Below are 25,732 nucleotides of genomic sequence, written 5' to 3'. Positions count from 1 at the left end.
AATTGTTTCTGATTATAGAAAATCAAAAAAAACAAATGATAATTCCTTATTTAGAAAATATATACAATTAGATTCCAAATGTGGATTTAAAAATATTCAATTTCTATTATTATTTGCCTATTTTGAACATCACCTGAATTGAAAGATGTTCTTTTATATTACTATTATAATACTAATAATACTACTAAAAATAGAAAACATTACTTATATGTCGATGATTTAATTACTGACATGATGTGTTTTCCAGACATGTTTGAACCATCACTTTCCAATATAATTCAAGTTCCTACTCAAATATTAAATTGTAAAACTAGAGAAATAACCATCTCACAAATATTAAATAGAATATTAAATGATAATTTTACATTTAATACTATATTAAATAATGTTAATATGAAATTTACAAAATCAAGTATTGAATATTTAAGAAAAAGATTAATTCATCAATCCAAAGTTACACCACTCTTTACACGTCTCTATTTTACAAAATATTTTGAACCTAGAAATGAAAATGATGAAATTAGGAATGAAATTAGGAATGAAAATGATGAAAATGAGAGAATTAAATTATGGAATGAAATTTCCAAAGGTAGAAAATTAAATTTAAAAATGCTCAAATATTATCCAAATTATTATTCACAATTGAGTGATGAATTTAAGAATGAAAAGGAATTTAAAGCAATTGCAATGGAAAATTTAAAATGCAATTTGAAATATTTTAATGTGGAAAATAATGACGATGAATTTGTAATGGCACTTTCTGGTAATTTTAAAAGAAATATTAAAATATTGAAAAGTAAATATGGAAAGGAAAATATTAAGGAAAGAATTAAACGAATTTTCCAACAAGAAAATGGAAGAATTCGTAAAGAATGGTTAAATTGGCCACGTGTCTATGATTTATATCAATTCCATCTTTGTTATTTATATACTGATATGGAACATGTATTTACCATTCAAGATCAAATTGAAATGATTGATCATGGAACACCTGCAATTGTTAAGAAAATTGCCATAACCAATGATGAAAGAATTTTAGAAAGAATTCGAATGAAGAATTTATTGGACATTTGGTTTTCAACCAATTCAACTAGTTTCATGGTAGTAACATTTAGATATTGTTTGAGTTATAAATCACATCAAGCTGTTTATAGAGCTTTGGATAGAACTTTTATTACATTACAAAAATCTGATCAATTTTTATCAAAGGTTTTACAAGTGGTTCCTAAATTTGTAAAGGTATTTTTCACAGTTAGAAAATCATATTATTATGATACACGTACTGTTATTGATTTCCCATTTGAATTAATTAGAGAACTTGCATTGGAAAATCAAGAATTGTACATTATTTACCTAGAAATATTCAAAAGAGATTGAAAAATCCATTCTCCCTTTAAAAATATTAAAAAATATATTTATTATTTTCATCATTTATTGCCATATTTGAAAATTCAATTTAAAAGGTAAAAAAAAAATCAATCAAGGTATTCCTTGTATTAAATCTTGAAGAATTTCATGACTTGTTGAATCTAATTTACAATTGGTTCTATTTTGTCCAGACCACAATTGAGAAAAGTCGAAATTTAATTCTCTCTCCAAATGATTTCTCAGTGGTGTGAAATAATTGGTTGATTTTGGAAAGGGTGGTGCATATTCTGAAATAGTTCCAATTTCTTTCATTGCTCTATTTACAATGGAACGAGCAGGTCTTCCTGTGAATATATTAGTCACTGCAGTTGGTAATGAAACATCTGTCAATAACTTTTTATATTTCACAGTTGATTCCTGACATGTTAAAAAAACAGTTCCACATTGAACACCACTAGCTCCCAATTGAAATGCTGCTGTTACTGTCTGTGCATCAACAATTCCACCAGCAGCCACAACAGGTACCTTCACTTTCTTTACAATTTGTGGTAGGAGTGAAAATAATCCCATTTGAGTGGAAATATCATTTGATAAAAACATTCCTCTATGTCCACCTGCTTCTATTCCCTGTGCAATTATAATATCCACTCCATTTTCTTCCAAATAAAGTGCTTCTTCAACTGTTGTAGCACTTGACATGATTCTAATATTCATCCTTTTCAATTCCTTTACAATTTCTTTAGAAGGTAAACCAAAATGAAAGCTAACTACAATTGGTTTAAATTCATTCAATACAGGAATAATATTTTCATTGAAAGGTAATCTGGAAATTGAAGAAGAAATTTTAAATTCCACATTAAATTCTTGATAATATTTTTCAATTATTTGGCGCCATTGATTTTCATTTTTAGTATTATTGGGATTTTCATGACAAAAGAAATTTAAATTGAATGAATGATCGGTGGCTAATTTAATCTTTTTAATTTCTCTTCTCATTTCTTCAATATCTAACGTGGCACATGGTAATGAACCTAATGCTCCAAATTTGGAAACTTGAATGGCGAGTGTGGAGTTTTGAGCACCAGCCATTGGAGCTTGAATAATCGGATATTTGACTTTGAGCAATCTCTTGATTGGATTCATTTTTTTTGATTATGAGAATGTATTAATTTCGAATTGTCCACCCGATTTTGTAAACTTTGTAAATCTTTACAATAATATTATGCAATATTGATAAGGATTCTTTTTTTGAAAATTCCGATTTGTGAACCAATAAAACAAGCCTTGAAAATGCGCCATGTTTTTTTTACATTAAAATCAACTAGTTGGTGGTGAGAATCATCGTCATACAACAAATTGACATTACGCAACTCCTTACCACATAATGTTCTTTTCAGAGCCTTGTTGTTGTGTGATCAAAAAAGCCTCGACAGAATAAAAGCCTTTGATGATGGAATTTTTTAATTTAAATTTAAATTTAAAAAAAAATGTTCACCAAGACTCTCCGTTCCGGACTCATCACCAAGAAGAATATTATCGGTTTTGCTACTCAACAAGTTAGAAGCAAACATCAATTACCAACATTGGACTATGCTGTCGAACAAGGTATTCATCCAGTTATTACTGCTCGTCAATTAGATTTCCACTACAATAAGCATCACAAGACCTATGTTGATAAGCTTAACGCATTGGTTGAAGGTACTTCATTTGAATCTCAACCTTTGGATGCTATTATTCAAAAAGTAGCCTATGATAGTGACCCAAAGAGTGTTGCCATCTTCAACAATGCTGCTCAACATTTTAATCACTCCTTCTATTGGAAATCATTGGTTCCAGGTGGTGATAAGATTGAAAACTATCCACTCATTAAACAAGAAATTGAAAAGCAATTCGGTTCCGTTGATGCTTTCAAACAACAATTCACTGAAAAGGCTACCACTTTGTTCGGTTCTGGTTGGACTTGGTTAGTTTTGGATGGTACTTCATTGAGAATTTGGAATGGTTCTAATGCTCAAACTCCAATTGCTGAAAATTTAATTCCATTGCTCACTTGTGATGTTTGGGAACATGCTTATTATTTGGATCATCAAAATAGAAGACCAGATTATTTGAAGACTTTCTGGGAAGCAGTTAACTGGGGATTCGTCAACAAGTCACTCCAATTTGCTGTTGAACAATCTAGTATTAAATTGTAATTTAATTACTATTACTACACTATAGTAAATAATAATATAAAAAGGATTTAATTTATTAGATGAGCCTAACTTGTTTGAATTTTTACTACATTCTTCCACTGATCAATTGAATGGTTAGTCAATTAATTCCGAAATAATCAAAGCTCATAATAATATTCCTAAATCAATTATTCAGTAATCAAAAGAATAAATTTATATTTGAAATTTTAAAGCTGTTTACAGGTCGGAGTAAAATTTATTGGTTGCTAAGGATAGTTATTGGATCTTAGCAGTAGACTTGATCAAATCCAAAACTCTGTTAGAGTAACCCCATTCGTTATCGTACCAAGCAACAACCTTAACAAAGTGTTCATTCAAACAAATTGAAGCCTTGCTATCATAAGTGGATGAAGCAGAATCATGGACGAAATCGCTAGAAACAACTTCTTCATCAGTGAACTTCAAAATACCCTTGAATCTTTCAGATTCAGAAGCAGCCTTCATAGCTTCATCAATTTGCTTCTTAGTAGCTGGCTTTTCCAATCTACAAGTCAAATCAACAACGGAAACATCAACAGTTGGAACTCTGAAAGCCATACCAGTCAATTTACCATTCAATGATGGAATAACCAAACCGACAGCCTTAGCAGCACCAGTTGAAGATGGAATGATATTGTAACCAGCAGCACGACCACCTCTCCAATCCTTTCTAGATGGAGCATCAACAGTTGGTTGAGTAGCAGTAACAGCGTGGACAGTGGTCATCAAACCTTCAACAATACCAAAGTTTTCGTGCAAAACAGCAGCAATTGGAGCCAAACAGTTAGTAGTACAAGAAGCATTGTTAATGACAGTCATTTCTGGCTTATATTCATGGTTATTGACACCCATAACAAATGTTGGAGTATCAGCAGGAGCAGAAATAACAACTCTCTTAGCACCACCCTTCAAGTGCTTGGCAGCAGAGTCCAATTTGGTGAAAATACCAGTGGATTCAACAACATATTCAACATTGTGTTGTCCCCATGGTAATTGTTCAGGATCTCTTTCACACAAAACGTGGATTTCACGACCATTGACAATGATAGACTTTTCAGTATGTTCGAGCTTACCATGGAATTTACCGTGGACAGTATCATACTTGATCATGTAGATCATGTATTCTGGAGTCATCATAATATCGTTAATGGCAACAACTTCGACATCAGTTCTTTCCAATGAAGCACGGAAAACCAATCTACCAATTCTACCGAAACCGTTAATACCAATCTTGACCATTTTGTTGTATGTTGTGTTGTGTTTGTATTTTTTTGTATTAAGCTTTTTGCTTGTTCTGCTCGCACCTTTAAAAACGCAAAGATTCCTATCGGGAGGTAGCTTCATGAACGAGAATGGTTCTGAGAGAGTAAATTTTGCATCAGCAGCCTTCTTGTGATGATGACTGTACATCACACTGGTTTAATTGGGGCTATAAAAGAGTTTGACCATATCTGGTCCCAATGAAGAGAAATCAAGAAAAGTTTCCATAGCATAGAGTACTAAAGAGAGTTTGCCAATTGAATACGTTGCCCAGTCATTTGATCGTTGTATGGATTGTATTGAGAGTAAAAGACTCGAAAAGTTTCTAATGTTTTTGAGAATTGATGTAAAATATCTTGTAGACATAATAGATGAAAACAAAATCTAACCAAGTTGGAAAGATAACTCAAGGTGAGTACCTCGTTACAATGAAAATCTCAACGTTCACAGTAGATTAGCTTATTTACTCTTCAATTCAGTCAATTTGTATTTATATATTGTAATAGTAATTTCACTTTTAAACACTAATAGATAATAACTATGAGTGGTAACTGTGCCTGATAAATCGAATAGTCTTATTCATTTCTTGACAATTTTACTTATTCGTTGTTTCTTCTCGATTTGATAGACCTAACATTTTTAAAATTTTCACCATTATTTACACCAATCAAAAGGCGCGATTAATTTTAACCAGCAGATTGGTTGGGAACTTTTTAGTCTCCTCCAACTTTACCATAATCGAATGCGATAGGCTTTATTTTGGTTAGAAATTCGTTCTCTTGTGTGATTGCTGCAGAGAGATCTTTACAAGCTTGCTGCTGGTACCATCTTTCAAAATTAAGCTTCATTTCCGAGAGAGCGTGGCTTATTTTTCAAACACAAAAATCAAAAAAAACCAACACAACAACATACAACAAATGGCTCACATTGATATCTGCGGAAAATTCGGTGCTGAATTGGACAAGACTGTCGAAATGATGGTTGCTAGAGGAAAGGGTCTCTTGGCTGCTGATGAATCTACTTCTACCATTGGCAAGCGTTTCGAAAAGATTCAATTGGAAAATATTGAAGCTAATCGTCAAGCTTACAGAGAATTGCTCTTCACTGCACCAAAGGAATACACTCAATTCATTTCTGGTGTTATTTTGTATGAAGAAACCTTGTTCCAATCTACTCTCAGTGGTAAGGCCTTTGCTGAATTGTTGACTGAAAGTGGTGTCGTTCCAGGTATTAAACTCGATTTGGGTGTTAAGGAATTGCCTGGCACTGATGGTGAAACTGCCACTCAAGGTTTGGATGATTTGGAAAAGAGAATTCAAAAGTACTATGCTAGAGGTGCTAGATTTGCCAAGTGGAGAGCTGTTTATAAGGTCTCTGATAATGGATTGCCATCTCAACTCTGTGTTGCTCAAAATGCTGAAACTTTGGCTAGATATGCTGCTATTTGTCAACAAAATGGTTTGGTTCCTATTGTTGAACCAGAAATTTTGGTTATGGAAGGATCACACAATATTGAAACTTCTTTGAATGTTACCAAGAGAGTTTTGGCTTCTGTTTTCCAAGCTTTGATTCAACACAATGTTAACTTGAATAGAATTATTTTAAAGCCTAACATGGTCTTGCCAGGTAACAATTCTCCAACTAAGGCTGAAGATGATAAGAAGATTGCTGAATACACTATTGATGCTTTGACTTCCACTGTCCCACCTGCTGTTAGAGGTATTATGTTCTTGTCTGGTGGTCAATCAGAACAACAAGCTGTTGAAACTTTGAATGCCATCAATAAGGTTAATGCTCCAAAGCCTTGGGCTATCTCATACTCTTATGGTAGAGCTTTGCAAGATTCTACTATTAGAACTTGGGCTGGTAAGAAGGAAAATGTTGAAGCTGCTCAAAAGGCTTACCTTGAACAAGCTAAGAAATGTTCTTTGGCTGCCAAGGGTGAACTCTAAATTATTTCTAACTTATTAAAAATTCTCTTTAACTTGATTGATCTTTATCGGAATGAATTTGATTATTTAATTATTTTAAAATTGATTACTCTGTGATGCAATTTTGAAATACATGACGATTTATTATTTCAGAAAAAATTACACAACAACTCATTATCCATTTGTCAACCATGATGATGATGAATACATCAAGTAATGTGACTAGTGTTGATCAGTTTCAAGCAGTGCTTGGAAATAAATTCACCTCTAAAAATCAACTGATAGAATTCATTTGTCATGAATTAAATTTCCCACTCAATTCCATTATTAATTTATATTTGGTCGGAAGTAGACTCTACAATTGTCATGATGAAAATTCAGATTATGATTTATTTATGATTATTCAAAATGATTTCACTCTTCCAAAAATAGATAAATTGAAATGGTTTGAAGTTGAAAATGATAAAATTCTATTAGAATCTCAAAAGGAAATTATTCAACAAGATTCAATTCCAAATAGAAATGAAAATTGTATCAGTTTTAGATCTGATTTATTAGATATTAATATTTACAAAAAAATTCAATTTGAATTTGAATTGAAATATTTTCTAGATCAAAGTTTATTTGAAATTGCATCACTTTCCTATTATAGTAATAATAATAGTAATAATAATAATAATAATGATAATAATAATTTGAATGAAATTAAAAATAGAGAAAGAATTGAAAATTGTATTTTAATTGAAAATGAAAAATATTTCATTACAAATATTAAAACAGGAATTGAAAAATCATCATTCAGATCACCATTCAGTAGAAAATCATCAAATTCATATATTAAAACTAAAAAGAAATTATGTGTTGAACATGATTTAAGAGTTGGATTAAAATCAATGTTTCACTCTATGAAAATTCTCATATTTGCCATTCAAATTCTCAAATTTGGATTTGTTTATAATTTTGAAGAGGCTAATTCACATTATGAATATATCATGTCTTTTAATAATGATATTGAAAAAGAACAGGAATGGTATGATAATGTGTGGAATCAACTCGATGCCAAATTTAAAATTATTAAAAAGGATCTTGAGAGGGAATTTCACTTGTTGGCGCCAAAAATTGGAAAACAACAAAACAATAAAAAGAAATAGTAAAAAATTATATTCACAATCATCAACAACAACAATAACCTTAATATTATTCATTTTACCATCATCTTAATCATCAACATTATATTTACTCTAAGCATACCTTAATATTATTATAATCATCATCAACATTATCATTAAAATGGACTTGTTTAATAATATGACATTAATATTTCCATTGGATATTCCAATTAAATGTATGGAAATGCAATCACATCAACATTCTCATCATAACAATATTTTAAATAATACAAATAATAATAATAATAATAATAATTTAATAACTTTCCAAAATAATAATAATAATATACTAGATGGTGAAGTATTGGATCGTCTCGAAAAGGAATATCAAACAAAAATATATAATATTAAAATAGCATTGGATACTCCACCTGATTTATTGGCAAATATTAAATTTTTACAACATCAACAACAACAACAACAAAATCATTTTGTTAATAATAATAATACTACTATAAATGGAAATTTTCAACAAGATAGTGAAGATGATGTCATGTTAGAAGATCAAGATGATGATGATGATGATGAATATGATAGTTCAAGTGATGATGATTTTATAAATCAATTTAATCCAATCCATTATCATGATATGAATACTTCCATATATATACCTAATCATAATAATAATAATAGTTCAAATAATAATGGTTCTAATAATAATTCTAATAATGGAAATATGTCAAATTTACTAAATCAAGGTTTATTATCATCACCTAATACTCAATATATTATTCAATATATTGATGAAGAAGAATTAGAAGATACTTCTATTTTAAATATTTCAAGAATTTCACCTCCTCAATCACCTCCACATTTATAATTTATTTTTTTAAATATTATTATTTAAATTACAATATCATTATTTATTATTAGCATCTCAGATGAGGATAAAAGATGATTCGGAACCTTCACACATCAGTGTCACCCTTCAAAAAAATAAAAAAAAAATGCGTCATTCAAAACAACTATCATCACCCAACAATATGAATAATAACAATCATAATAATAATAGATCATTAGAACAATATTCACAATCAACAACAGGATTACTTCAATCAACATTAACACTTTCTAAATCAGCAACATCTAATAATCAAATATATAAACAAGGTTATTTATCTAAAAAACCATTAAAATCATCAAAATCAACTTTTAAATATAAATTCAAAGGTTGGAAAAAACGTTGGTTTGTTCTACAGAAAACTTCAATTTATTATTATAAAGATGCTGCAATTGCTGCTGCTGCACAACTTGAATCTCAAAATAGTAAATATCAACCATTAGGTATCATTTCATTGGCAGAGGATATTAAAATTGGTATGTTTTTATTTATTTTTTTATATATATATTAATATATTTTTATTTATATATCTATTTATCTATATATGGATGTATAATATATAATAATATATATTTATAAATTAAATAATAATATAATATAATATAAATATAAATATAAATAAAAATAGAAAAAGATGAAATTGAATCAGTTGAAAGTGGAATGTTTGTATTTAAAATTATAACACCATATGCACAACATTTAATTGCAGCTAGTTCAGAACAAGAAAGAAGAGAATGGATTGATTCCATAGTTGGAATTACAGGTGCAATTCAAGTTTCTAAATTAGTACAATATGTTACAAAATTACAAGTTACTATTGTGGAAGCTAAATTAAATGATGAATTTATTAATAAGGAAAATTCAAAATTAGATCAAGATGAAAAAAATGATATTATTCAACAAAGTCATTTTCAAGTTAATTGTAAAGTGAAAAGTAATTTTCAGGAATTTTCAACAGTTTCACAAACAAAAAGGTTTGGTTATTCCATCATTGAATGGTAAATTGACTGGTATGGCTTTCAGAGTTCCAACTGTTGATGTTTCCGTTGTTGATTTGACTTGTAGATTGGAAAAGCCAGCTACTAAGAAGCAAATTGATGAAGCTATGAAGGCTGCTTCTGAATCTGAAAGATTCAAGGGTATTTTGAAGTTCACTGATGAAGAAGTTGTTTCTAGCGATTTCGTCCATGATTCTGCTTCATCCACTTATGATAGCAAGGCTTCAATTTGTTTGAATGAACACTTTGTTAAGGTTGTTGCTTGGTACGATAACGAATGGGGTTACTCTAACAGAGTTTTGGATTTGATCAAGTCTACTGCTAAGATCCAATAACTATCCTTAGCAACCAATAAATTTTACTCCGACCTGTAAACAGCTTTAAAATTTCAAATATAAATTTATTCTTTTGATTACTGAATAATTGATTTAGGAATATTATTATGAGCTTTGATTATTATTTCGGAATTAATTGACTAACCATTCAATTGATCAGTGGAAGAATGTAGTAAAAATTCAAACAAGTTAGGCTTAATAAATTAAATCCTTTTTATATTATTATTTACTATATAGTGTAGTAATAGTAATTAAATTACAATTTAATACTAGATTGTTCAACAGCAAATTGGAGTGACTTGTTGACGAATCCCCAGTTAACTGCTTCCCAGAAAGTCTTCAAATAATCTGGTCTTCTATTTTGATGATCCAAATAATAAGCATGTTCCCAAACATCACAAGTGAGCAATGGAATTAAATTTTCAGCAATTGGAGTTTGAGCATTAGAACCATTCCAAATTCTCAATGAAGTACCATCCAAAACTAACCAAGTCCAACCAGAACCGAACAAAGTGGTAGCCTTTTCAGTGAATTGTTGTTTGAAAGCATCAACGGAACCGAATTGCTTTTCAATTTCTTGTTTAATGAGTGGATAGTTTTCAATCTTATCACCACCTGGAACCAATGATTTCCAATAGAAGGAGTGATTAAAATGTTGAGCAGCATTGTTGAAGATGGCAACACTCTTTGGGTCACTATCATAGGCTACTTTTTGAATTATAGCATCCAAAGGTTGAGATTCAAATGAAGTACCTTCAACCAATGCGTTAAGCTTATCAACATAGGTCTTGTGATGCTTATTGTAGTGGAAATCTAATTGACGAGCAGTAATAACTGGATGAATACCTTGTTCGACAGCATAGTCCAATGTTGGTAATTGATGTTTGCTTCTAACTTGTTGAGTAGCAAAACCGATAATATTCTTCTTGGTGATGAGTCCGGAACGGAGAGTCTTGGTGAACATTTTTTTTTAAATTTAAATTTAAATTAAAAAATTCCATCATCAAAGGCTTTTATTCTGTCGAGGCTTTTTTGATCACACAACAACAAGGCTCTGAAAAGAACATTATGTGGTAAGGAGTTGCGTAATGTCAATTTGTTGTATGACGATGATTCTCACCACCAACTAGTTGATTTTAATGTAAAAAAAACATGGCGCATTTTCAAGGCTTGTTTTATTGGTTCACAAATCGGAATTTTCAAAAAAAGAATCCTTATCAATATTGCATAATATTATTGTAAAGATTTACAAAGTTTACAAAATCGGGTGGACAATTCGAAATTAATACATTCTCATAATCAAAAAAAATGAATCCAATCAAGAGATTGCTCAAAGTCAAATATCCGATTATTCAAGCTCCAATGGCTGGTGCTCAAAACTCCACACTCGCCATTCAAGTTTCCAAATTTGGAGCATTAGGTTCATTACCATGTGCCACGTTAGATATTGAAGAAATGAGAAGAGAAATTAAAAAGATTAAATTAGCCACCGATCATTCATTCAATTTAAATTTCTTTTGTCATGAAAATCCCAATAATACTAAAAATGAAAATCAATGGCGCCAAATAATTGAAAAATATTATCAAGAATTTAATGTGGAATTTAAAATTTCTTCTTCAATTTCCAGATTACCTTTCAATGAAAATATTATTCCTGTATTGAATGAATTTAAACCAATTGTAGTTAGCTTTCATTTTGGTTTACCTTCTAAAGAAATTGTAAAGGAATTGAAAAGGATGAATATTAGAATCATGTCAAGTGCTACAACAGTTGAAGAAGCACTTTATTTGGAAGAGAATGGAGTGGATATTATAATTGCACAGGGAATAGAAGCAGGTGGACATAGAGGAATGTTTTTATCAAATGATATTTCCACTCAAATGGGATTATTTTCACTCCTACCACAAATTGTAAAGAAAGTGAAGGTACCTGTTGTGGCTGCTGGTGGAATTGTTGATGCACAGACAGTAACAGCAGCATTTCAATTGGGAGCTAGTGGTGTTCAATGTGGAACTGTATTTTTAACATGTCAGGAATCAACTGTTAAATATAAACAGTTATTGACAGATGTTTCATTACCAACTGCAGTGACTAATATATTCACAGGAAGACCTGCTCGTTCCATTGTAAATAGAGCAATGAAAGAAATTGGAACTATTTCAGAATATGCACCACCCTTTCCAAAATCAACCAATTATTTCACACCACTGAGAAATCATTTGGAGAGAGAATTAAATTTCGACTTTTCTCAATTGTGGTCTGGACAAAATAGAACCAATTGTAAATTAGATTCAACAAGTCATGAAATACTTCAAGATTTAATACAAGGAATACCTTGATTGTTTTTTTTTTTACCTTTTAAATTGAATTTTCAAATATGGCAATAAATGATGAAAATAATAAATATATTTTTTAATATTTGGTTAAAGGGAGAATGGATTTTTCAATCTCTTTTGAATATTTCTAGGTAAATAATGTACAATTCTCTGATTTTCCAATGCAAGTTCTCTAATTAATTCAAATGGGAAATCAATAACAGTACGTGTATCATAATAATATGATTTTCTAACTGTGAAAAATACCTTTACAAATTTAGGAACCACTTGTAAAACCTTTGATAAAAATTGATCAGATTTTTGTAATGTAATAAAAGTTCTATCCAAAGCTCTATAAACAGCTTGATGTGATTTATAACTCAAACAATATCTAAATGTTACTACCATGAAACTAGTTGAATTGGTTGAAAACCAAATGTCCAATAAATTCTTCATTCGAATTCTTTCTAAAATTCTTTCATCATTGGTTATGGCAATTTTCTTAACAATTGCAGGTGTTCCATGATCAATCATTTCAATTTGATCTTCAGTGGTAAATACATGTTCCATATCAGTATATAAATAACAAAGATGGAATTGATATAAATCATAGACACGTGGCCAATTTAACCATTCTTTACGAATTCTTCCATTTTCTTGTTGGAAAATTCGTTTAATTCTTTCCTTAATATTTTCCTTTCCATATTTACTTTTCAATATTTTAATATTTCTTTTAAAATTACCAGAAAGTGCCATTACAAATTCATCATCATTATTTTCCACATTAAAATATTTCAAATTGCACTTTAAATTTTCCATTGCAATTGCTTTAAATTCCTTTTCATTCTTAAATTCATCACTCAATTGTGAATAATAATTTGGATAATATTTGAGCATTTTTAAATTTAATTTTCTACATTTGGAAATTTCATTCCATAATTTAATTCTCTCATTTTCATCATTTTCATTCCTAATTTCATTCCTAATTTCATTATTTTCATCATTTTCATTTCTAATTTCAAAATATTTTGTAAAATAGAGACGTGTAAAGAGTGGTGTAACTTTGGATTGATGAATTAATCTTTTTCTTAAATATTCAATACTTGATTTTGTAAATTTCATATTAACATTATTTAATATAGTATTAAATGTAAAATTATCATTTAATATTCTATTTAATATTTGTGAGATGGTTATTTCTCTAGTTTTACAATTTAATATTTGAGTAGGAACTTGAATTATATTGGAAAGTGATGGTTCAAACATGTCTGGAAAACACATCATGTCAGTAATTAAATCATCGACATATAAGTAATGTTTTCTATTTTTAGTAGTATTATTAGTATTATAATAGTAATATAAAAGAACATCTTTCAATTCAGGTGATTGTTCAAAATAGGCAAATAATAATAGAAATTGAATATTTTTAAATCCATATTTAGAATCTAATTGTATATATTTTCTAAATAAGGAATTATCATTTGTTTTTTTTGATTTTCTATAATCAGAAACAATTGATTTTTCATCTAATAATTCATAATATGAATCTGATAAGTGAATTAAACTATCATTATATTTTTCAAATACTTTTCTATATTGATTATAAGTGGGAGAAATGTCAAATCTATATTTAGATTGAAATGCCAAATTAACAATTTCCTTATTTGGATTTTTAACAAATTTAATCAACCATCCATTATTAGAAACAGCCAATTTGACAATTTCCTCATCATTTTTCAAATTTTCATTTAAAAATATGAAAAATTTTGAACAAGCCTTTGGAATAATTTCAAAAAATTTCATAATAAATTTTTTACAATTCAACAATTCTTGTGGAATATCCAAAAAATCATAAAAACTGTTAATGATCATTGATGATCTAAATGGTAAAATGAACAATCTCTCATCCATTTCTCTAATTTTATCCATTTCAATGAATTTCCATAAATTTTGTTTATATCTCTTCTTCTCTATAAGGAAATAAATCATATCAGAGAATAATGATTTTTGAAAATTGGAGAGATCATCACTCGGAGATCTTTCACTTGCCAACATTCCCAATGATTCTACAGTGGTAAAATGATGATCTTTTAATAGTGATGGAAAATCCTTCAAAATTCCTCTCATCACCAAATGTCTCCTATTAAAAGTTAATAATTCTGCAAATGATGAACAAACAAGTGAAAATTTACAAAAATCAGGGAATGGAATGTAATCGAGAATCATGAACCAATCATCTTGACATAATTTAACGTTAAATTGGTGATCATGATCTTGATGATCTTGGAATGAAAAGGCTTCTTGTTGTTGTTGGTGCGAAATGTATGAAATTTGTTTGGAAAATTCACGAATGGGTTCCAATTCTTGTATTTGTGTTTGTAAATTCAAGTTAAATTCAAAGTCTGATAAATTAATGACCTGATCGTCGTCATCTTCGACTAGTTGGAGAATATTCCGACCGTGATCTCCTGCAAACATTTTTTAATATTTTTTTAATATTTTTTTAAATTGTGGAAGTTCAATTTTTGATTTTTAATTTTTTCAAATTCAAAATTGAATATTTAAATCACTCAATGTGAAAAGATTGTTTGATTCTAATTGGAATCTTTTTCTAAATTAGATTTTTTTACAAAACAATTACAAATAATTTATTAATAATTTTAAAAGAAAATAAAAAAAAATATGATATCATCATCCACATTAACATCAGCATCAAAAGATGCCAAACCAGTAGTGAAAAAGGTTTCGGAAATGAATGATGAAGAATTATTGAATGAAGAATTAGAATTAACGGAAGAAGAATTGAAGGAATTTGGAGATGATGAAGATTTGAAACCATATATTAAAGTAAAACAGGAAGAACAGAAGAAGAAGAAGGCTTTGAATTCATCATCATCAGCAACAACAACAACAACAACATTGGAACAACAGAATACAACAACATCTAATGAAGAAAAACCAAAGGTTTTACCTCCTAATCCTTCATTTGTTCCAACTATATTGTACGTCATTTAATAGTATTATTATAATAATCATATATTTAATTATATTTATATTTAAACTTAAAATATTATAATTGTTGAATGTTAAAGAAATCCAATCAATTCAACAGCTAGAAACAAATTAATTATAGCTACAATTTGCATGTTTACATTACCATTAATTGGATTTTATTATGCCTATTATTATTTATTGAATGGAATGATAGTTTCCTATTCAAATCATGATCGTTTAATTTGGGGAGCTGTTTCTGCTGTTGTAATTGTTCAATTTGTTATTGGAGGATTTTTATATTCATCACTTTCAGAAGAAGAACCTGAATTGACTGAAGAAGAAAAGAAAATAAGAGAAAAGGAATTACATGCTGTTAGAAACATTTTATTAAGTGAAGGTAATTTGAAAGATTATAGTACAAAGGCAATTATTGAACGATTCAAAAAAAAGCAAGAAGAAAAGAAAGATTAAACATCTTCATCATCTTCTTTACAATCAGCAATTAATTCATCTTGACTATTATCACTGATACTCAATCTCTCTTCAATTATTTCCTCTGTTTCATTAGTTTCTAGTGGTTCTGTTTCTTCTTCTTTTAAACTATGTGTTGTGAATTCTTCATCATCCTCTTCTTCGATTTCTTCTTCTAAAATCATTTTTTCTTCTCTAGCTTCTTGAATTGACCTAATGGAATTATTCATTTCTTGAGTGATAATATCTAATTTCTGTTCAAGTTCTCTTAGTTTACCATCATCTGCTTCCTCATCAATTTGTTCACCCTTTACAAGTTTAGAAATTCTCAAACTCTCCTTTTGAGCTTGTTCTTTTTGTTCAATGACAATATTTTCCAATTCTCTAATCTTCTTTTCCAGGAATGAGATGGTCTTTTCTTGTTCTAGTACGATTGAAATATTTTCTTTGTGTGTTTTAACTCTATTATGTTCTTCTGACTTTAATTTTGTAAGCAATAATCTGATGAATCTATTTTGAGCCTTAATCTTATCTTGAGGATTAGCATCCATTTGAAGATTCTTATTATCTTCTGGATCCAACAACCCCTTAATTTCAGTATAGACATCTAAATATTCTTTTGGTATTTCCACTGATGTTGTATCAAGAATTTCCTTACTCATACCTCTTTCCAATTTGACTCTTTCTAATTCTTTTGATAATTCTGAATTTTCTTGTTGCTTTATGGAAAGCTTTCGTTTCAAGTCTTCAATTAGTGACTCTTCTTCCTCCAAAAGTCTTTGGAATTCTTTGATTTTAGTTTCAAATACTTTTTCCTTCTTTTTCCAATCTTCTGATTCACCATTGTTTGAAGCTGAAATTGCTTTTTCTTGTTGTAAATGAAGCTTTTCCTCTAATTCTTGGATTTCATCCAATAATTGAACATTCTTTTCCTTCATTCTTGCAAACTTTTCTTGCCAAATAATATCATTTGATGATTGTTTTTCATTAATGATGGATTCAAATCTTTCTCTCTTTTTCACTTCATCCTCCCAAGCATCTTCACATTCTTTCAATTGTTTTTTCAATGATGAGTTTTTCTGCTTTTCTTCCTTGTACTTTTCTGTAATCTTTTTCAAAGAATCTCTTAATCGATAAATAATTGAAGTACCCTTCTCTTTGAAATTTTGGAATTCTTCATAGGTTTTTTGTTTTTCAATAAACTCTGTTTTCAGTTTTCCTTCAACTTCATTTAATTTTCCTTTCAAACTCGACTCTACTTCTCTTCTCCTTTCATTTTCAAAAGTACTTCTTCTAAGAATTTCCCTAATAGTATGAACATAATTATCCTCTTCTTGTTTGTGTGCACTTGCTAATTCCTCCATTTGCACTCTCAAATTCATCATTGAAGCAAGCCTATTTTCAAAAGCTTCTTTAAGATATTGATCAACTCTTTCTCTCAAATCCTTTTGTTCATTGTATAACTATTAGTAGTAGTGAATAATATTATGCACAACAATTAACTTACAGTTTTAGTATTAGGAGAATCATCAAATTCGGAAAGACTTGAATCATCATTCATTCTCTTAATTGGTGTTATAGTTTCAATAGAGTGAGATAATTCATCATGTTGAGGTGAGCCTCCAACAGATGTTCTAGGAGAACCCATGGAATTTCTTGATGATCGACCAGACCTCATCACTGGTGAATATTGTTGTGGAGAAGCAGTTCTCTTCGAGCTATAAGATGATGCCGATGATGATGTTGAATTATTGGAGGCTGTAGATTGAGGTGAGGTGCTCCTTACCTTATTCCCACCGTTTATTGTCTTCTTCATCCTATTACTTCTTTAAAATTTTGAAGGAGGTTGAGGAACAAGCCTTTAATGTTGCGCTATTTTTTTTCTCGTAACGGTTGATACCTTAATTTCATCAAGGCTTTGAAAAACACACAACAGCAATTTACTTTCATCCCTCTCTTGATGTAGGATGAAATATTAAGGAAAAAAGATCTTCTTTCATCGGAGTATTTTAACTAGTCAGCATATTATTGTTATTATTATTATTATTATATTGTTAATATCCCGTATTCATGATCTAAAAATCATTCAACATTTTGAATTGATTCATGATAATAAACATGCCCCTCACTATTATACAGTAAATAGTTAATGGAAGTTGATAAACAATTTGAGATTTCAAAGAACCGTCCAATGTTAAAACACACAACACATGAAAACAATCACCAACCAACAGAATGGCCACCATTGCATTGAAGAGAACATTCTTAGACCACTTATTCTGAGATTCCACATCTCTTTGATGATAATTACAAGCAACCATTAACAGTAAATGTAAACCTCCAAAAATAGTTAATAACATTGAAATAAATCTCATCAGAAAGGCCAAACTATCATGAATAGGAAGTGATTCTTTCATGGCATTGAAGAGTGGTGTGTGAACAAATGAATTAATCACAAATTCATTCGTTGGAAAGAAGAATAACAACAAGCCGAGTACAATTTCACAGAAAATTGGTTCAAACCACATGTAGGTAATGAACACTTTCATAAATAGTGCTAGGATGGAATGGTTTGCTGTCATTTTTTTCATGTGAAATACTCAGCAGTGGATGACATCTGTTGGATGATGTTGACACTTTGAATATTTCTATGAAAGTACGTGTCAGTACTAATCTTTAAATTGCGGTACGAAGAGGTCCTATGTAAATGGAAAGAACCATCTAGAGAGAAGGGAAACATGATATATTCATTGAAATTTGGTGGATCAGTAATGCGCCAGTGCACTTTCAACTTTATCAAGTGGAAAAAAGTTTAGAAAATTAAACGAAACAAAAAAAAGATGCAACTTACAGAGAACGTTCCCTGGTTGTTTGTTGGGAATGCATTGTTCGTGTTGTCATCGACATGTGCACCAGTTCTTATTTCCAAGTGGCAAAGTAAGTTTTTTGTGGGGTTTCGCGAAACTGGAATAATTGTTAATTTTTTCATAGGTAATGGATTTACTTCGCAACCATTGAGAAATTATGGTCATAAAAACTTTGTGTTGCAATCAGTGACTGGATATGTCTATCATCAGACACTGTTTAATATATGGTCTCATATTCTGACCTTTCCAATAGATTTGACATTGTAAGTTATTGTTTTTTTATTGGAAATTCAACTAAACACGTGTTTTGTGTAACTGTTCATAGATGGGCATGGTATTTTAATTATTATGGAAGTGTGTGGTTTCCTCAATTTCCTGGTTTATTATATTGGATTCATTACATGTTGTGTTTAGTGCAATTATTATCGATATCCATAGTTTCGAATAATGAAAAACCAACTAAAGAGCAAACAGATTCCTCTCTAATAATCTACCGCTATCAAAAGTTTAATTTCTATTTATTACAGTTCCTTATTACATACTTTGCCTTTTCGTTTTGGTATTTCATTCTTCCGTTCATCATGTTTCGAATTTTTCCAATTCGAATTTCAAATGATCCAATTTTACTGAACTGCTTCTTGATACTCAATGCATCCATACGATCAATAGCTCATTGTTCCGATTATATTCCACCAATTATGGTTAAACATGTGGATTTACCATTTACCTCAATTGGAAAAGGATTTTCAGCATTTTTACAATTAGCTTTCGAATGGAAAGTTTTAATATTCTTACCACTTGGAATATTATCCGAATTATGTGCTGGATATCCTGGTAGATTGTATGTTTGGTAAGTGATTTCATTTCCAAATTTTTGACAACTTTCGAATAGGAGATTGTTAGCAAATTTGAGGAGAATTTGTAATTTTATTGGAATTGAAGATGAAAATCAAACTTTTTTTCATTAAATTGGAAACAAGTTGACAAGGCAAAATTTTTAATTAACCGACAGGGATGGAATTCTTGGTCAATTACAAAACCAATTTTTGAATGGGCAATTGTAAACAATAAGAATTTCAAAGATTGAAATGCCCACTTTATTGTTCATTCAAACAATGAAATTGCATTCGCCCTTCGTCCTTATTAAATATACTTAATGGACAATACAAAACTTAATTTAATATTAAACAGATTAAACAGTTTCACCTTAGACTTATTCAATAATTGAATAAATTGTTAAAAATCATTCAATAATTTCAATTGATTCATGATAATAAACATCGCCCTCACTATTATACAGTAAATAGTTAATGGAAGTTGATAAACAATTTGAGATTTCAAAGAACCTTCCAATGTTAAAACACACAACACATGAAAACAATCACCAATCAATAACACTGCAATGAGTACATTGAAGAGAACATTTTGAGACCACTTCTTCTGTGGGGCAATTGTTTTTCTATGATAGTTGCATGTTAGCAGTATTAAAAAGTGCAAACATCCAAACGTGGTCAATAACATTGAAATAAATCTCATCAGAAAGGCCAAACTATCATGAATAGGAAGTGATTCTTTCATGGCATTGAAAAGTGGTGTGTGAACAAAGGAATTGATCACAAATTCATTTGTTGGAAAGAAGAATAACAACAAGCCGAGGAATATTTCACAGAAAAGAGGTTCAAACCAAGTGTAAGCCATGAAGAATTTCATAAACAAGGCAGGAAAGGTTTTGATTATTGACATTTTTTCAATATTTTGCTTGAGTAATTCATTTGATACAATGAGCAGTGACAGATGCACAAACGTGTCAGTTACAAGTGTTGGCGGTTTTAAAGGTTTCATGGTGTTATGTATAGACAAGGAAAGAACCTTTTTATGGAAATATTAAGAATGATCAAGCTTAACCGTATTAATGACATGTCGATTTTTTGCAGTGAATTTCCTTTTAGTCTGTTTTATTCCATTCGTTATTTGAGTTTATGCTACAACACGTGTAGATTAATTCGCATAATAAATGATAATTAAGGATATCATTACTCAATATTTGAAATAGTTTAACTCTAATACTTTACATTGTGTAATTGTTACGATTCAGAGTTCAAACTTTCTTTTGCTCGTTCTATTTATTGAATATCGAATGTCAATTGTGTAAAATAAAGAGAAATGTTAGTAACCTCATGGTTGGCGCCTTTTTCACTACAGCTTTAATGTTTAAAAAAAATGCCCACTTCATTAAATAGCCTTAAAACAACAGGAAAACAAAAACTGAGAGTGAAACCACCAAAAAAACAAGTATTGGACGAACCACCACATTCGCCAACAAAAAAGAGAGTTGCTTCCGATCCAAATTTTAACAACAGTATTGAAGCAGAAATACAAAATGACTTGTCTGCACTAGAAGCAAATGAATCGCACCTTTTGAGAATGTACATTTCTTCTGGATACTATAAAAGTAAACCGTTTCAGATTCCAGCATGGTGTGAGTCTAAAAACAGATTCCTTTGCAAACTGTCATTGTTTCGTATAACCCCCAGCGATGTATCTAACCACAACGATGTTATTTCCCCTTTGGCAAAGGAATTTGAAAGTTTACTAAGCAAAGTTGCAGAAGAAAATGCTTCTGAAACTTCTATTCGAAATCTACTATCAAAAAGCCCAAAGTTTGAAAAGAAAGTTTGCCACTCAATAGAAATTCAACATGCAAGGTGGTGTCTTCACCCTTTATTGTTCAAAGAAAGGGTATTGATGGGATGTTGTGAAGAGCCTAGCGACCTGGAATTAACAATTAGGATGTTCAGCTCTCTTTGTAATATGAGTGATCTTTTTGGAGATACCAAGACAAATGCGTAAGTTTCTTTAGTAGCTTCAATTTATGACTCATAATCGATACAGAGGGGTGCAATTAAACATGGTCAGAGCCAATGAAAACTTTAAAGAATTGAACGAAAAACTCAAACAATTAATGTCTGATAGAAGTGTTACATTTAAAATTCCAAATACAGGTTCGTATGTAATACGTGTACTACAAGAAGATGAGTCAGATATCCTCAACGAGGCACAAAATCACCCAGACGAAGATAAACTAATTTGCTTGTTGAAAATTTCTCACAACAAGTTGATGAAAATAGCATTTTAACTGCTGACAAGTTAAAGAAAAAACAATCTATCTTTGCGCGATACATGTCAAAGCTTCAGCATTTTATGTTGAGATGTCATTTGAAGGTAAATGTTTGACAGATGTTAGTGTTGATTTTGAAAAAGCTGTGAAAATGATTGTTCAATTATTGGTAGAAATGGGAAAGATTCACATGCTTAAATATATTCACAATGATGTGAAAAGAAGTAATATAGTTATTTACAATGATTTTACCAAGTTAATTGACTTTGAACTAGCAAAGAAATTTGACTTTTATGATAGGGAGAATCAAATTTGTGAACTTTTTGGTGACAAGGTTTATTCCAAAGCAGGTATGTTTTCATAATTTACAATTTACTAATCCAACCAAATCATTAAGGAACTCCAAATATGATGCCCCCAGAAAAAGAAAAAACAGGATCTGGTTATATTACGCCTTTGACCGATATTTATTGTTTGGGAATTGTTATTTCAGAAATATTAGATTGGAATCTTACAGTTTCTACATTTTCAGAAAATCAAAAACGAGTGATAACCAAGATACGAGAAATGAGTTCAAATATGCTCCACAAAGATTCAAAACAGAGATGGGATACAGATCGGTGTCTTGAATATCTTCAATCTGAAAACATTATTTCAAAGAATGATATTCTCCATGAAAAGGAAAATCATGGCAGAACTACAGAGTTTGTTGATAGTGAAATACAGACATACCTTGTTGATAAATCAATAATGTATGATTAGGACTATAACACCTTTCCTAGATAATAAATTACGTGTTATGATATTAAAAGTATTATCATGTTGTTGACTGCTTTATTGATAATAATTGTAAGCCATGAAGAATTTCATAAACAAAAGGAAGTGGTTATTGACATTTTTTCAATATTTTGTTGGAGTCCTCATAATTTGATACAATGAGCAGTGACAGATGCACTGCTTGAAAAGTTCACTAATCTGTCAGTTACAAGTGTTGGCCGTCTTAAAGGTTTCATGGTGTTATGTATGGACAAGGAAAGAGCCTTTTTATGGAAATAGTAAGATTGATTAAGCTTAACCATTTAACAACGACAGGTTGACTTTTTGCATTGTAATTGGAAACAATGCAGTGAAATTTACTTTTACTCGCAAAATTACAGCAAACCACAGTAGGTTTAATTCGAAACTCTGAAAAAAAGATGCAGCTCTATGAGATACCACTGTTGTTGGTTATAAATTCACTGTTCATGTTGTTGGCTACATGTGCACCAATTCTCTTATCTAAATGGCAAAGTAAGTTACTTTCCAATATTCAAGAATTGAAAGGTTCTATTCTAATTTTAAGGTAATGGATTTACTTCGCAACCATTGAGAAATTATGGACATAAAAACTTTGTGTTGCAATCAGTGACTGGATATGTTTATCATCAGACACTGTTTAATATATGGTCTCATATTCTGACCTTTCCAATAGATTTGACATTGTAAGTTATTGTTTTTTATTGGAAATCAACTAAACACATGTTGTGGAACTGTTCATAGATGGGCATGGTATTTTAATTATTATGGAAGTGTGTGTTTTCGTCAATTTCCTGGTTTATTATATTGGATTCATTACATTTTGTGTTTAGTGCAATTATTATCGATATCCATAGTTTCGAATAATGAAACAACCCCAGATATCAAAGCACAATCAAAGACAAAAAATCAAATTTATCGATTCCAATTCTTCATTACATGCTTTTTCTTTTCTCTCTGGTATTTTATCATTCCACAAATACTAATACCAAAGTCAATGACATTGTTTCGAATAGTTTTGCCAAATTGGATTTTGGAATTTTCCAATGATGAATCATTTTGGCTGAGCTCAATCTTGATGTTCAACGCATTCTTCAGATCTATGGGACATTGCTCAGATTACATTCCACCAATTATGGTCAATCATAAAGATGCACCTTTCAATTCTATTGGAAAAGGTTTCGTCGCCACCTTTTCAAAATTTGTATTTGACTGGAGAGGAATTATATTTGTTCCTTTGGGGATATTATCAGAATTATGTGCTGGTTATCCTGGAAGATTGTATGTATGGAGATTGTTGGCTAATTTGAGGAAAGTTTGCAATTTTATTGGAATTAAGGATGAAGAGCAACGTTTCTTTTCATTGAATTGGAAGAAAGCAGATGAGGCTAGAGATGTTATAACGCATAAAGGTTGGAATGCTTGGTCAGGTACGGAATCAATGTTTTGTTGGGCAAAAAGACCAAATAAAGTATTAAGGTAATTCACTAATAACTAGGATATGTATAATTTTTGGATTATGAATGTAAGGTGCGATGGTCGAGTGGTCTAAGACGACACGTTTAGGAGTATAAATTCCGTGTTCCGCAAGGGCGTGGGTTCAAATCCCACTCGCATCAAATTTTTCGCTTGATGTTGTTTTTTGGTTATTTGCATAAATTTTATAATTTTATTATTTTCTTTTTAAAAAATAAGCTCTTTGCCCTGATTGTTTTTTGAACAAACTTACTGCATCTCTTGATCCATGACCCAACCTGCTCTCCCTGGTACAGAATTATTTGATAATAATTCATACGGAGAGGATCTTTCCCAAGAATTTTATTCCTCTCCTTTGCCAAAGTATCCTTATGAAGAAGAACAGCAAGAATTTGACGATATTTTCAATTCGCAGGATGATGCGAAGAATCAAGACAATCAAGGTGTTAGCGTACCTTCTACTCCTGCTGTCCATGCTGAGCGTTCCAACATTTTGGAAGGCAGCAATGTTGTTGATCAAGGCTTGTTGGTTGCTCCTACAACTGATTTATGCTATTGTCAAGAACAAATTCAACAACAAATCAATCTTACAATGTTAATGTTTTCTATGATCATCAATGGACAACTCCAACTGGTTCCTACTCTACAACCCACAACAACACTTGAAGTGTTGGGGGAAGCACACCATCCACCAGTTGAGACTCCAGAGTTTATTAACAAAAGACCAGAAAGACCTCCAAAACTTTGAAGAGAAAGGCTATCGATTCTGGTAGTGAAGATGATGATGATCATTCGAGTGTTTCTTCATCTACTCCAAAGAAGAAGACCAAGCAACAGAGCAGTGCACCAATGACAATGTCACCACCTCCTAACACTGATAACAACCAAACTCTTTTAGTGAGTAGTGGAGCTGTGCACAATGATATTTATGTGCAGTTCGAAAAACCACTCGATAAGGAGATTTCAGTCCAATGGTCTCTTTACTGGTCTTCAAAGCCAACAACTCAAATCAATGAACATGCTAAAGTTGATTTTACATTCCATCCTTACGATGGTACTGTCTACAGACTCAACATTCTACAAGGTAAAAATTTAATTCCATACCTAAAAGAACACAAGCAACTTCCTAAAAAGCCTTCAAAGCCTAAAGAATTATCTGAAGGAGGAATCTACTATTTACAAGTCAATTCCCAACTTTATCAATTATATTCAAAGTACAATCAAAAAGACAACGAATTAGATAACACTCTTATTTTAAATTCCAGCACTTGCACTGGTAATTTATCAATGCAATGGGTTAAACAATCCAACTATACCCACAAACCATTCCCAACACCTACCTGTCAAATTAGTTCCATCATTTCAAATGATGCTAATTAGACTAATAACTCGTTAACTCGAGTGAGTGTGAAAAATACCATTATTTTCTCTCTGTACCAAGCTGGTATCCATTCATTTAATATTCCTCAATTAGGTTTCAAGACAAGTTTTAAGACTTATTAATTGAGAACTGTTAAATGAATGGATACCAGCTTGGTACAGAGAGAAAATAATGGTATTTTTCACACTCACTCGAGTTA

At 30.5% G+C, this 25,732-nt stretch overlaps 16 protein-coding genes and 1 non-coding gene across 17 annotated transcripts; 11 read left to right on the top strand and 6 right to left on the bottom strand.

Annotated features, from left to right (window-relative positions):
* Positions 1-609: 609 nt before the first annotated feature.
* Positions 610-1,377, top strand: NAEGRDRAFT_75084 (uncharacterized protein; the record flags this gene model as incomplete). Its single annotated transcript, XM_002669997.1, has 1 exon — positions 610-1,377. One exon carries the CDS (start codon positions 610-612, stop codon positions 1,375-1,377), a length of 768 nt encoding a protein of 255 aa, XP_002670043.1.
* Positions 1,378-1,479: 102 nt separating this feature from the next.
* NAEGRDRAFT_75083 (uncharacterized protein) lies at positions 1,480-2,511 on the bottom strand (the record flags this gene model as incomplete). The annotated part of the gene is made up of 1 exon (XM_002669944.1): positions 1,480-2,511. One exon carries the CDS (start codon positions 2,509-2,511, stop codon positions 1,480-1,482), a length of 1,032 nt encoding a protein of 343 aa, XP_002669990.1.
* A 344-nt stretch (positions 2,512-2,855) lies between these two features.
* On the top strand, positions 2,856-3,563 carry NAEGRDRAFT_75082 (uncharacterized protein; the record flags this gene model as incomplete). The annotated part of the gene is made up of 1 exon (XM_002669996.1): positions 2,856-3,563. The coding sequence occupies one exon, from the start codon at positions 2,856-2,858 to the stop codon at positions 3,561-3,563; it is 708 nt and encodes a 235-aa protein (XP_002670042.1).
* A 255-nt stretch (positions 3,564-3,818) lies between these two features.
* NAEGRDRAFT_53883 (glyceraldehyde-3-phosphate dehydrogenase) lies at positions 3,819-4,820 on the bottom strand (the record flags this gene model as incomplete). Its single annotated transcript, XM_002669943.1, has 1 exon — positions 3,819-4,820. One exon carries the CDS (start codon positions 4,818-4,820, stop codon positions 3,819-3,821), a length of 1,002 nt encoding a protein of 333 aa, XP_002669989.1.
* Positions 4,821-5,722: 902 nt separating this feature from the next.
* NAEGRDRAFT_56383 (uncharacterized protein) lies at positions 5,723-6,831 on the top strand. The gene has a single exon (XM_002669995.1). The coding sequence runs from the start codon at positions 5,759-5,761 to the stop codon at positions 6,791-6,793; it is 1,035 nt and encodes a 344-aa protein (XP_002670041.1). The 5' UTR covers positions 5,723-5,758; the 3' UTR covers positions 6,794-6,831.
* Positions 6,832-6,963: 132 nt separating this feature from the next.
* NAEGRDRAFT_75079 (uncharacterized protein) lies at positions 6,964-7,923 on the top strand (the record flags this gene model as incomplete). The annotated part of the gene is made up of 1 exon (XM_002669994.1): positions 6,964-7,923. One exon carries the CDS (start codon positions 6,964-6,966, stop codon positions 7,921-7,923), a length of 960 nt encoding a protein of 319 aa, XP_002670040.1.
* Positions 7,924-8,080: 157 nt separating this feature from the next.
* Positions 8,081-8,761, top strand: NAEGRDRAFT_75078 (uncharacterized protein; the record flags this gene model as incomplete). The annotated part of the gene is made up of 1 exon (XM_002669993.1): positions 8,081-8,761. One exon carries the CDS (start codon positions 8,081-8,083, stop codon positions 8,759-8,761), a length of 681 nt encoding a protein of 226 aa, XP_002670039.1.
* A 127-nt stretch (positions 8,762-8,888) lies between these two features.
* NAEGRDRAFT_81996 (uncharacterized protein) lies at positions 8,889-10,198 on the top strand (the record flags this gene model as incomplete). The annotated part of the gene is made up of 3 exons (XM_002669992.1): positions 8,889-9,258; positions 9,411-9,709; positions 9,741-10,198. The coding sequence occupies 3 exons, from the start codon at positions 8,889-8,891 to the stop codon at positions 10,113-10,115; spliced, it is 1,044 nt and encodes a 347-aa protein (XP_002670038.1). The 3' UTR covers positions 10,116-10,198.
* NAEGRDRAFT_81995 (uncharacterized protein) lies at positions 10,173-11,079 on the bottom strand (the record flags this gene model as incomplete). The annotated part of the gene is made up of 1 exon (XM_002669942.1): positions 10,173-11,079. The coding sequence occupies one exon, from the start codon at positions 11,077-11,079 to the stop codon at positions 10,372-10,374; it is 708 nt and encodes a 235-aa protein (XP_002669988.1). The 3' UTR covers positions 10,173-10,371.
* Positions 11,080-11,423: 344 nt separating this feature from the next.
* On the top strand, positions 11,424-12,455 carry NAEGRDRAFT_75075 (uncharacterized protein; the record flags this gene model as incomplete). The annotated part of the gene is made up of 1 exon (XM_002669991.1): positions 11,424-12,455. One exon carries the CDS (start codon positions 11,424-11,426, stop codon positions 12,453-12,455), a length of 1,032 nt encoding a protein of 343 aa, XP_002670037.1.
* Positions 12,456-12,539: 84 nt separating this feature from the next.
* Positions 12,540-14,909, bottom strand: NAEGRDRAFT_75074 (uncharacterized protein; the record flags this gene model as incomplete). Its single annotated transcript, XM_002669941.1, has 1 exon — positions 12,540-14,909. The coding sequence occupies one exon, from the start codon at positions 14,907-14,909 to the stop codon at positions 12,540-12,542; it is 2,370 nt and encodes a 789-aa protein (XP_002669987.1).
* Positions 14,910-15,113: 204 nt separating this feature from the next.
* On the top strand, positions 15,114-15,446 carry NAEGRDRAFT_75073 (uncharacterized protein; the record flags this gene model as incomplete). The annotated part of the gene is made up of 1 exon (XM_002669990.1): positions 15,114-15,446. The coding sequence occupies one exon, from the start codon at positions 15,114-15,116 to the stop codon at positions 15,444-15,446; it is 333 nt and encodes a 110-aa protein (XP_002670036.1).
* Positions 15,447-15,892: 446 nt separating this feature from the next.
* Positions 15,893-17,712, bottom strand: NAEGRDRAFT_53878 (uncharacterized protein; the record flags this gene model as incomplete). Its single annotated transcript, XM_002669940.1, has 2 exons — positions 15,893-17,359; positions 17,683-17,712. 2 exons carry the CDS (start codon positions 17,710-17,712, stop codon positions 15,893-15,895), a joined length of 1,497 nt encoding a protein of 498 aa, XP_002669986.1.
* A 259-nt stretch (positions 17,713-17,971) lies between these two features.
* On the bottom strand, positions 17,972-18,478 carry NAEGRDRAFT_75071 (uncharacterized protein; the record flags this gene model as incomplete). Its single annotated transcript, XM_002669939.1, has 1 exon — positions 17,972-18,478. One exon carries the CDS (start codon positions 18,476-18,478, stop codon positions 17,972-17,974), a length of 507 nt encoding a protein of 168 aa, XP_002669985.1.
* A 2,505-nt stretch (positions 18,479-20,983) lies between these two features.
* NAEGRDRAFT_75070 (uncharacterized protein) lies at positions 20,984-22,643 on the top strand (the record flags this gene model as incomplete). The annotated part of the gene is made up of 4 exons (XM_002669989.1): positions 20,984-21,609; positions 21,656-21,765; positions 21,953-22,231; positions 22,279-22,643. 4 exons carry the CDS (start codon positions 20,984-20,986, stop codon positions 22,641-22,643), a joined length of 1,380 nt encoding a protein of 459 aa, XP_002670035.1.
* Positions 22,644-24,205: 1,562 nt separating this feature from the next.
* On the top strand, positions 24,206-24,295 carry NAEGRDRAFT_t753. The gene has a single exon. It is a non-coding gene; the product is annotated as a tRNA-Leu (tRNA).
* Positions 24,296-24,420: 125 nt separating this feature from the next.
* Positions 24,421-25,532, top strand: NAEGRDRAFT_75069 (uncharacterized protein; the record flags this gene model as incomplete). The annotated part of the gene is made up of 2 exons (XM_002669988.1): positions 24,421-24,846; positions 24,876-25,532. 2 exons carry the CDS (start codon positions 24,421-24,423, stop codon positions 25,530-25,532), a joined length of 1,083 nt encoding a protein of 360 aa, XP_002670034.1.
* Between the last annotated feature and the right edge of the window lie 200 nt (positions 25,533-25,732).

The sequence above is a fragment of the Naegleria gruberi genome (genome assembly GCF_000004985.1).
Source record: "Naegleria gruberi genomic scaffold NAEGRscaffold_76, whole genome shotgun sequence".
NCBI lineage: Eukaryota > Heterolobosea > Eutetramitea > Acrasida > Naegleriidae > Naegleria > Naegleria gruberi.
The sequence above is the reverse complement of the archived record's forward strand: the minus strand, read 5'-3'. Positions and strand labels throughout refer to the sequence as shown.